Source organism: Calliopsis andreniformis, chromosome 1 (genome assembly GCF_051401765.1).
Source record: "Calliopsis andreniformis isolate RMS-2024a chromosome 1, iyCalAndr_principal, whole genome shotgun sequence".
Taxonomy (NCBI): Eukaryota; Metazoa; Arthropoda; class Insecta; order Hymenoptera; family Andrenidae; genus Calliopsis; species Calliopsis andreniformis.
Window position 1 is genome coordinate 12,391,416 of NC_135062.1, and position 11,588 is coordinate 12,403,003.

At 42.2% G+C, this 11,588-nt stretch overlaps 1 protein-coding gene across 2 annotated transcripts in view; it reads right to left on the reverse strand.

Moving 5' to 3' along the window:
* The window catches only part of Stumps (DBB domain-containing protein stumps), a 35,743-nt gene extending 24,553 nt beyond the window's left edge, over positions 1 to 11,190 (reverse strand). The window contains exons 1-5 of one of the 2 annotated variants that reach the window (XM_076381074.1): positions 10,324 to 11,190; positions 6,183 to 6,235; positions 3,496 to 3,961; positions 2,983 to 3,174; positions 2,617 to 2,891 (exon numbers count right to left, since the gene is read on the reverse strand). In XM_076381074.1, coding sequence (XP_076237189.1) covers positions 2,617 to 2,891; positions 2,983 to 3,174; positions 3,496 to 3,961; positions 6,183 to 6,192 — 943 coding nt within the window. In that variant the 5' untranslated portion in view covers positions 6,193 to 6,235; positions 10,324 to 11,190. The remainder of the gene's footprint in view (positions 1 to 2,616; positions 2,892 to 2,982; positions 3,175 to 3,495; positions 3,962 to 6,182; positions 6,236 to 10,323) is intronic. The other variant, XM_076381082.1, reaches the window with a different exon arrangement.
* Positions 11,191 to 11,588: the final 398 nt, after the last annotated feature.

The window sequence follows — 11,588 nt, forward strand, 5'->3', positions numbered from 1 at the left end:
TTTTTTGTTAAGCCTGAATTTTTGCTCTCTCCCACGTTTCAACTATTTTATACAATCTCCCTCTGTATATTTTGGACATTTATATCAATGTTTCGTTAAACCACAGTTTTTACACCCTCTCGAGTGTTAACCATTTCATAAATCTTCCTCTGTATATATTGAACCTCCTGCAAGGTTTCCACACGATTGGATTGAATGTTTCCTTAATAGGGCTCCAACTAACAACGAAGCAGAGGCCCGGAAGACAGCGTCGCTAATTGAGTCAACAACAATGGGACACGTGAGACACGTGGACGACATAAGTTCCAGGAGTCGCGGTTGGATCACGTGGAATCGATGTATTTCGGTACCTGCGGCATCGACGCGTCACGTAGGGCCGTAAATTTTACGATCCATGATGTATCGGAAGCCTCGAATCGACTGTAGGTCGGAAAGCCAGCGGTCCTTCGACGGAATACTAAAGTTCCAGTGCTTCCGGGGGACGTTTCTGTGGCTCGTCCACGTCGACGAATTATCTGCGAGCCCATCAAAGATCACCGGATATCCTTCGAAGCCGCGATTTCGAATTCGAATTCAAATTTCGGGGGAAGTTGCGCGGAGCTTGTTATGTTTCGCTAACCGTGAGGAGCAGCGGGCTACTTCTTGGAATTTTAGATGTTGATTCATTGAATTTAACCCTTTCGTGGCTGATAAAACATGTACATACACTACTTAAGAAAATTACAGTAAACATAAATTTTGGGCAAAAATTGATTGATTTTAACTGACGATAACTTCGCTAAAAATCATTGTAGGATCCTGATTTTTTTTCTAAAGTAAAGTCTGAAGTCTTCACTCTAAGATACTGTAGCTCGATTTTAAGTTTATTGTACTTCTGTCATTGTAATTTCTTAAATTTGAGGGTATGTTTGTTATGTTGAAAATTGCTAAGTTTGATGGCATGCACAGGCTTGCTAAAATTTTTTTCGGAAATGTCGTTCGCGGGAGCATAAAGTATGAATCTTCCACTGTAATTTAAAAAAAGAATCAAGTCGATGCGATTTTTTTTCGCAAAGTTACAGGGTTTTAAAGTGAACCTTGCATTTTTGCAGTGCATCGGTTAATGCTGATATATGACAAAAGTGCAAGGGTCACTTGAAGGAGCTGTAACTTTGCGAAAAAAAATCGTATCGACTTGATTCTTTTTTTAAATTAAAGGGGAAGATTCAGCTTTCGTGCTGCTGTGAACGGCATTCCTGGAAAAAATTTTAGTGAGACTGTGCATCCCGTCAAAGTTTGCAATTTTTAATATGAAAAACATGTCTTCAAGTTTCAGTAAGTTGCTTTGATAGAATTGCAATAAATTTAAAAATTTGAACACAGTATCTGAAAGTAGAGATTTCAAGCTCTAATTTAAAAGAAAAATCAGGATCCTAGGTTAATTTTTCGCGGAGCTATCGTCAATCAAAGTTGACCAATTTTTGCCCTAAATTTTTTTATTCCACAATTTCTTTGAGCAGTATACATCCCACTTATTTTTTCTATTATTACACTCAGAATGATTAGCTACTACAAGCCTAATTAACAAGGAAAGAAAAATACGAATAAAAGATGCTCAAAAAAATCTCTAGATCACATAAGAGTTAAAGAAACACGACTATGTTTGTGTGAACATTTTACATTCGAAGACTAGGAAATGAGTCACGGTGCTCCAATCACTAATTTGTTACATCTAAATTTATGTTACTTAGCAAACTTCCCACTTTCGTGGGTGGTTACCAGGAAACCAGTAGCCTGAGTAGACACGTGACGCTGGGAACCGAATCGATGAGGTTGAAGAGGAGCCTGTGAAACGACGAGACAGTCGTGGCGATCGAAAGCCAGCCGATGCTTCGAATTCGTAACGAGGCTTTTGTTGCACGCGCGATTCGAGCAGGCATGCGGGTGTACTGAGCGAAATTCGGCCCGTGGGAACGCGACCTTCCTCGGTTCGAGTGGCGAGGGCAACTACTGCCGCGATTGATCGACAAGGAAGAAAGAATGGGCGCGAATTCGAAGGAAAATTGGATCCAAATAGAGGGAGAGCTTCTCGAGAGTCAAATGCTACGTTTAGAAGCTTTCATCGTGCCGATGCTGGGCCCTGTTAATAGGATAATTAAGTTCTATTGCGTGGGTCACAAAGATACTCCTTTGCTTGAATTAAAATTAAGGTTAAAAGAGAAGCCAGAAGATTTGAATCCGAAGAGAATTGTAGAATAGTTGCTTCGTTATTCGCTTAGGCTCTCGACACTGTTTCGAATGGAATTTACTTGTAACCACGTCATAAATCATCTCTCATTACTTAATAGCATATTGCTTCCAATAGTAGACCTTATTCTACTATTGGATTAGCCTCGTTTGTTTATTGAATGAGTACAATGGTGGTCAAAGGAAAGTTCAAAGGCGACCTTGGTGATCTGGACTCTGGAGATCAGAGTTATCATCACTGATCCTCGACTTCAAACTCACAACCCGCCACAAGAATATGTATCAAGCTCTTATCAAGACAGACTACTTATTTCCTCTTCTCAAAAGGCTCCTTTTCTTCTCATTCAACAACCACTGTAAAAAAGCCATACTCATTTAACATTCACTCACCCCTACTGGAGGAACTGCGATGTCTCCTGCGTCTAGGCTTATTGCACCTCCCTGTCTTGTCCTCAGCATGCACTCCATCAACAGTGTCCACAGGAGCAGGTGGAGCCATCGTGTCAGGCTCCACGAGAATCGTGGAACTAGGTACCTGCTTTCTGCCAGAATGATCTCTGCTCGAGGAACTTCGATCCTTGCCCAGGAAAGTACCAATAGAGTGTCTTCTCCGCCCTGATGATGCTGATCCTGGTGTTGGCAACGTGGACGAGAGATTGTAGTACCTGCAACACAGTAGTCGCATCAATATTCACAATTTTCTTGTAATCTTAATTCTAATGAACGTTTTATCAAGTAGAATTCTAGGGTATTTACCTGGCATCGTCGACACCAACGAAGACCTCACTCGAGTCTGGATCGTCATCGTCGTCGTCATCGTCGTCACGATTGTGACCATCCCTAGCCAATCCACAGTAAACCATATCGTTAGATAGGAGTTCACTGGCTGACTTCAGGACAGTTCTACGTCCGGGTCGTCTTCTGTCGTTCTCTGAGTGCGAGTGTGATCTGGAAAAAATAGTAGACTCTATTACATTAGAATTCTAAATTGTCCCTAATGCATTCCACGAGATTTCCCATGAGACACTGTCCCTAATGCATTCCAGGAGACTTCTCCTGGGACACGAGTAATGCACTGTCCCTAATGCATTCCAGGAGACTTCTCACGAGACACTGTCCCTAATGCATTCCAGGAGACTTCTCCTGGGACACGAGTAATGCACCGTCCCTAATGCATTCCAGGAGACTTCTCACGTAACACGAATATCACACTAAAGAGTATTGTACCTCGTCAATGAATAATAAATAAATAATAAAACCAACACAAACCTGTGAGGCAAATATGGCGAGGGTGGCGCCACATCTGAAGGTCTTGGATCGCCCTTGAGGAACTGCTGAGTCCTCTCATGGTCCGCATTAGCGCTCACCGATCTGAACAAGTTCCTGAAGCTCCTCCTCTGGCTGACGGTGGTCCCTCCATGGGGCCCATTCCCACAGTGAGGAGTCCCATTCCTAGTTAACATAGGGATCCTTTCTTCCGTGGGCGTCGAGGGCGCAGACGCACCGGAAGCGCTGCTCCTGTTGCTCTCCTGGGCCATCAGGGTGCTGGTGGTCGAGGTGGAGGCGACGCTGGCGGAGGAAGCGGCGCCCATCTTACAGGGCCGCCTGCGGAAGAGGGCCGTGAGGCCCGTGGGCCCTCTGGACGGTGGCGAGAACGCGACAGTCGCTGTGGACGTCGTGCTCGCTGTCGACGACGACGCTGCGCCGCTCGACAACGAAAAATAGGAGGGGTTGTCTGTGAACATACGGGCCCAAGGTCATAGAGTCTTTCTTGGAACTCCGGGACTGATCCTCCGAAGACGCTTTTTAGATACTCTGCTGGCTCATCACGCTGTGTTTATTTTACACTAGTTCTTCAAGCTATCTCTATTCTTTTATTTTCTAAGTCTCTGAGAAACTAGGAAACTAATGAACGAGGTGTCTGAAGCTAGAGTTAGATCACAATCACAGGACACATTTTTTGCCACTGTTGAAGGAGGTTTAACACCAAACTAGAAGACACTTTGGTATACCGTGAATTGCACTTTGGACTCAGGAAACTCACTATGTATAAGGTCTCTTGGCGCGACGTTTAATGATAAGTATTGATACTCGTGGAGGATTGTCACGAGGGACACTGTAACTTAAAGTCTCTCAATGAGAGTTCTAATAACAAATATTTATAGTTGATGATTGTCACGAGGGACACTGGGACCTAAAGTCTCTCGATTAGATTTCCAGTAACAAATATTAATACTCGTGGATTGTCACAGGGGACACTGGGACCTAAAGTCTCTCGATTAGATTTCCAGTAACAAATATTAATACTCGTGGATGGTCACAAGGGACACTGTGACCAGAATTCCCGCGACTAGACGAATACAAGGTCCACCTGAGACTGTTCAGCGGGAGATCCACGGTGCCCATAGGACGCCATGAACGAATCGAATGGTACACTGAAGTGGGGGATGGACCGGACGTTGTATTGTCCCCCACCCCATAAACCAGAAGCGAGGAACGAGCGGCAGACGCGGAGGCACCGGAAGTCCGCCACTGTCGTTCACGATCCACGCGTTATTACTCTCCGAAGATGAATTGACCTCTAAAGGAGGGAAAAAGGAAAGGTTGAGCTTCCTGTGAACGAGTTTTACAGCGACAAACTTCTGACCTCTGTGAAAATATTTTTGGTCCCCCTGGGAGTATGGGAGTCACCCTTCGGCTTGCTTCTGTGATTGGCAGCTGTCTCAACAGTGAGGCTTTTAGGAGCTTCCTGGATTGAGGAAAGGGATTATGAATTTATGGAGCTTTGAACGGAGTCAGTGAAAGGATTTTTTAATTTTATGGATGGGGAATATTTAATGGAAATTTTCTTGGTTTTAAGAAAGGGAAATTGGAATTTAATTTGAGTTAAGAGCGAATTTGCAAGAGTTTTAGCGTGGACAATGGAGTCAGAAGACTTCAAACTGTTTTGGATATTGCCTTGAGCAGTCTGCATGCTTCGATGTAATTACTGAACTCTCTCGTTTTGTTCGTTTTTATGCGTCCTGGTTCTTTCATGTTATTCAGCTGTTAAAGTTGAATTAGGTGGAGGGATAATAATCGAGAGACTATAAGACCCTCTAATTATGTGGTATCTCTTTTAATTTAAAATTAGACGAATTAAGGAAATATTTAAAATTGAACTGAGGAAGCTCTTCGTGATTGTGATCTATACAGTTCTAGAATGAGGTATTTTAAAGTAAAATGAAGAGACACTCAATTAAACGATGCTCGTCTGATTAAGATTTAACAGCAGTTGAATCTGAGATCTGAAGATCAAGATCAGACGCAGAAGTTCGCTGAAAATCAGTGAAATTTGCGTGCTCGATGGGTATTACGTGACAGGAGTGCGAGAATCGAAACGAGAACGGTTCCCAGACACGTTTCTCGCTTACAAATTCGAGTCCCTCGATAGCTGATCGAAATCTTGACAGATTCATCCTGCTCTGTCGAGGGTAAATTTCTGAACGTGTTCGAAAATTTAAGAAGCTTCCCTAACACTTCGCCACTCGTTTAAAAAATTGAATTTTCACTTTGAAAAAGTTTCTCATAAAAAAAGAAGAGAAGAAAATTAAGTTAAATCACTCCAAAGCTCTCAAATTGAAAAAAGAAACAAAAGATGCTATCCAGAAGAAAAACAACCAAACTGAAGCAATGCACGCCAAGAGGAAGAGCGAAGATTGAATGTTCAATTCCTGACACTTATCGGAAGTATATATTTAGCTTTGTGCACGAAGTCGATTTCGCGAGGACGACAATCGAATTCGCACGCTAGTGACTGCTACGAAAGGAAAAACGAGAAAAGAGGCATCAGGGATACGCGGTAGCCAAGTACGAGTGATACGTGGCCGCGTGATTGTGCGTGAAATGCGTGACCTGCGTCCAAAAGCGTCCTCGGGTTCACCAGGGGACCAAGGAACGGTGAAGAAACGACTTACCGACTGCCATGGTGACCTGTTGCACGAGAAACCGCTGCTGCTTTACTGCAACCCTGTAACAATGTAGATTACATTAGACACAGAATTTCTATAAATCAAATAAATCGTTTTTCCATAATTTTCTGTATTCATTTTGAAATTTATTCAGAAAATATTTAAATGCCTCTTAAAAAAGGATTTATTTTCGTTGAAAACCCTTTTCCTAAAAAATGGTGAGATTATCAGTATAGATTTTTTTTTATTTGTCACGAATTTTTTAGCTTATTTTTTTTTAATAAATTTCTGCGCAAACGCTGTGATAACTTTGCACCTTCATCAACGCGCGCATTTTGATTCAGTGCTCCGCCACCCTGATGCGCTTTCACCAGCGTTAGTTTCATTCATCGCTGAAAATACGCTCGAATATTATATTTAGCATGCGATGCAGGGAGACGCGTGTCGCGCGACAAGCACGACAGGTTTATGGTGGTGGGAAGGGGTGGAAAAGGGGGATGGAGATCGAGCCACGGACCGTCTCATTCACGTTTTATCTCAGCGATACTGGCACTCGATCTTGCTGTCTCCTTCTGTACTTGGGCTTCTCACGATTCTCATTCTCTTCTTCATTTCCCAATTTTCTTTTTCGTGAGATCCTCGGATCTCGAGAAACTCGAAATTTAATCTAGTAATACGTTGGAGTGCAAGGTCATCAAGCTCATTTTTTGCGACCTCGTGATCTCTTCTTAAATTTACTCCTATTTGGAGCAGATGAGGACACGAAGCTCTCCTTAAAATCTTTAAAAAAAAGATTGTACATTTTTATGGAACTCATTCTTAGAATTACATTCTGAAATATGTTAATTAGGTGCCATTATTGCAACCTAAGGACCAACTTCCACAATCTCATCACAATCATAGCTTCAACTCTTCATTGCTTCCTCCGTGTTCCTTGATGTTACATTAATGTGTTACTTTGGCGTAATTATTTTCAGACACGCCACGGTTGCTGCACACGTGATAGTATTATATGCACGCGCATCTGCAGCTTCTTGCACCTCCTGCAGGAAATGCAATTTCATGTATCCAGAAGTATCCTCTTCTATCAGTACATAGCCAGTCTTACTCTTCATTTCCCTTCGCTTAAACAGAATATTAGTAATTAATCTCAATAAAAACTAGGACCATATCCCAATTCTTTTTCATCTTCATTTTTCCTCGACGCAAGTGTTTCATATCCCCTCCAAATTAGAATTCCAAATTCTTTTCTTAACCCATGGTCCACTCCAATAACGTTCCCTCATGTATGCGTGTACTCGCAGATTTGAAGCGAGGAATCCAATTAACATATTTCCCTGTAATCAGCGCAATCGGTCGCTTCAATTTCCTCGGAAATTCAACTAATTGCAACCAGGATTCCAATCGCGGCTCGATCGTATCCTTCGCGACGTCCTCGTCCCAGGACGACACTCCCAGGGGCTTCGACTTCGTCGAATTTCGTTCCCTCGAGGTTCCCTCGAATTCCTCGACCCTGGCGTTCGCGAGTCTCTCGTTGTTGCAGCAACCAGCAGCGTCGCTACTATTTTCGTGCTTCCGACGATGACAGAGAGCGTGGAGTGCGTGCCAGGAGCGAACGGAAGAGAGGGAGAAGAAGTGACTCGGGTTATCGTTCCCATGAAAGCTCGAGCACTCTCTGATTTACTCCCCTGTCCAAATGGATCAGCTGATGGGGACGAATCACTGGCGGTGCGATGCGCTGCCATGCTTCTTGGGCTCATCACCGTGTTGCGTCTGTGCTACACTCTTTGGCTATCTTTCTCCCCCTTCCTGTTGCTTCCTTCCACCCCTCCTGGGGCATCTTGGGGAAAGTGGCGCCGCAGACATGTGCACAGGTTTTGTATAGGAATTTTAGTCTTCCTATTTACATACATTGTATTACAGTCTTTATCGTTAGAGGGTCAGAAATAGATCTGCGTTAAAGTAGTTTATATGTATATTGTACTATGTATAATTGAAAATTAGAGGCTTATAGTCCGCAATAGATCCAGAGCTTTTTTTATATTTTAAATAAAAAAAAACATAGTTATATAACAATCGACAATATTGAAATTCAGAGAACAGTAAAACTTCGAGAATTCTTTAAAATTGAAAACTTTAAAGGCTGTAATATCTGAGGATTTATAACTCAGCTATTTGAATATTCGAAATATTCGAGCTTGAAAATTTTCTAAAAATTGGAAATCTTGAGAAGCTTGAGTATAAGTTCTCCAATAAACACTGACCAAATTCCTCAATCTCTCCCACAACTACTGCCCATATCTGACCACCCTCTTCACGAGAAAAAGAATATCAAATCAGCTTCTAAATAATCTCTGGCAACGAAACACGCTGCTCGAAGAGGAACGAAAGAAGTAACCTTAAATCGTTCGTTTACTCGCGCGGCGAAAGTGGCACGCACGCGGACAGCGCGAAAAAGCCTCGCGCGAGACGGTTCGCCGATTTGCAAATCGGCTTAATTTACGTATCCCATGCTAATTAACGATCCACGCTCGTCTCGGTCACATTTCAGCGAACGACCCGTGAAACGCATACGCGCTTGTGCGCCAGCTCGCGCGGGGGCACGTGCACCAGCGGAAATGCGCTCGTTCTTTCTGCGCGCACTAGAGCAGGTGCATACAGGTGCAGGAGGCGGTGCAGGGCGGTCGAGCGCAGTTCAGCTTGACCCAGCAGCGATCGACGAACTTCTTTTTCACCTTGGAGCGAAAATAGCGCGTGCAAGCGGCGCGCGTTTCGAGCTGAGGTTCTTCGAGCGCTTCGACACTTGGATGCTTGATAAATGCTCGAGTGTTGGTTGTTCTTAGAGTATTGATCTTTGGGAAAAGAATTACTGTGTACCTGATGCATATTCATTTAACCTTATTCTATTGAATTTAAGATTGAACGAAATTAGAAGCGCTGAGGCGGGAAATTTGAATTTGAATAGCCTAGGACAAGAGTATAATGTTCCTGCATTTGGTTCATGAATTGCTTCGAAGAACAATGTGTTATACAATAACTCCTGTCGAAAATTAATCGGTTCGCGATACATCGATACCTTTCGTTCGACTTGTACGCGACGAGCATTTTTAAACGCATTGTTTGACGCTTACGCAATGCAGCGTGCTTATGGCACCGTCGTTTCGAACCGAATAAGTGCGCATACACGTTCAATCTTATTTGAACTTTGAACGTGGACTATCGAAGTTTATCGATCGTATTTATTGTAACCCTGACGTGACCGAAAATTCTATTCCAAGTTTCACTTTTGGATATGGTCAGTGTCAGTACTTTCTCCTATTGTGACATTCAAAATTTTTTATCGAAAGAACGAATACAAACGAACGCTATTGTATTTTTAAAAAATTTTAAGATCTCTACTTTTTAAGAGGTCTGTCATCGTTAAAAAAGGATGTTAAGAATACGAAGAACTCGACTGAAAAAATTGGTAAGAAATTGAAGAAAGCAAAAGTGAACAGACGTATGCAAATAGAACGTACACCGAGGTCGTAGTTTGAAAACTGAGGGAACGATTTCGCGTGCAACGTTCTCGCGTCTGGTTAGGTTCGGCTGTCAGGTTCGATCTATTAATATACACGGTGGGCTGCCCGCCTAATTCCTAATGGAATATTCGTACAGATTTCTCGTCGCTTAAAAGTATCCCCTACTGAACTGTATATAACAAAACTTCTCTTCGATATCTTCAGAACCTCAAAACAAACTTAAAAAAAATAATTTCAATAAAACAGATGACTAAATTAAAATAAAATTTCCATGTGTCTGATGAATACTTCATTTCTGTTGAATAAGCCAAAGTTGGACTGATCGAATGTGAGTGAAGTGTTTCGGTTTTGAGGAAAGCGACAGAGTCAGCACGATCAGCTGATCGTCCACGTGCTACACATTCCTCCGAGATTATTCTTCGCGAACTAAATCATAGTCTAATTTGAGGGCCATCGTTCAACATTCTGTTCATTGATCGAAAATAAACTCTTCGGTAATATTGGCTTTGAGGAATTCTGATGCGTACCTAATAATTGGAAGTTTCGAAAATACTTCTGGATTGGAATGCACAGGTTGCAGTAGCATAAGGTAGAGGCTGGCAGAAATGTGAAGACTAAAAAATTACCTTCAGCTTTTTAGGAGTAATCGAGTGAAGGCTGACATGGTCATTTTGCAGGGTCCCAGAATTTCTTCTCTTCTTCCTGAATCCTCTACTTCAAGTGTTGCAATCTGATTTATTTTAAAGCACACTTTGAAAAGTCGCGACAATTAATGCTCGAGAGGTTCCTCGATTGGATTAAAATGTTTTCAAGGCAAGTGCACTCGGAGCCACGGAAGCTTTTATTTCTTCGAGCGTACGAAAGAAACTCATGAAAGGTTGCATTATGCGCTCGTGGCAAAACCCTTCACACGGTTCGATAACTTCCTTTTTTTTTATTTTTAATCCCTCCTCTCTCGCTCTCGTGGTACATCAAAGTGCAGGGTATGCGCTGAAGCAACATTAAAACGATGTTTCTGTCAGCTTCTTACTCGTTTTTTGTTCCACTCCGGTGTGCTCCTCCAAGACCTGCTTCAGGACGCTAGCTCAAATAGCTTCTGTGGATATTTTGCGCGTTCTGTTCCGTGGAAACGTCTCGTGTGACCTCTCGAAAGACTTGCATCGTCATTTCTTCTTCTCTTGTCATTTCTTCCGCGTTCGGGTATTGGAGTAACTGGCAGATTCGCATTTGAATAAAATTACCATGTTAAGAAGACTTTAAGGTTGTTTCTTGAAATTATTGGCGTTTTTCGTGGCGTGAAACATTTCAGGGTTCAAAGAATATTCTGTCTTCTTTTTCTTCACTGTGGATGGAAGCGAGCCAAAACGTGCATTGTCAAGGATTTCCTTCAAGTCTCTTTTATATAGAAATTGACCCCTTGACCTCTATAGGAAGTTTAGTTTTACAGGGAGTTTATGGAAGATATTTCTTCACTGAATAGTTAAGAAAGAAATTTGGTATCTGTTCTCTTCCTTTGAAGTATGGAAGACATTTTTTGCTAAATGCTAGTTAACATAATTGGAAAGCAAGCTTCTGGTACCTTCTACTATTTCCTAGAAATCTCAATTCGATTTACTATTGAAGACAAGTCTTCTTGAATGTTTCTTCCCTCCAAATGCAAAGAAGAGTCTCTTTTTTCCTCTCCCTTTCTCTTCTTCCTTTTCTCTTCAAATTTCTTCAAGAACCCTTCTAGAATCTCTATAAAACCACTATCCACACAAGAATCTCTTAATTTTCTTCAGCATCTCCATCTCCACCTTTCAAACAAAAATCCTGAAATCTCTTCTTTCAGAATTCAGTGCTCAGAACTCGAACTTCAACGAAACTCTTAAAATAAAGAAATTCTTCGCTT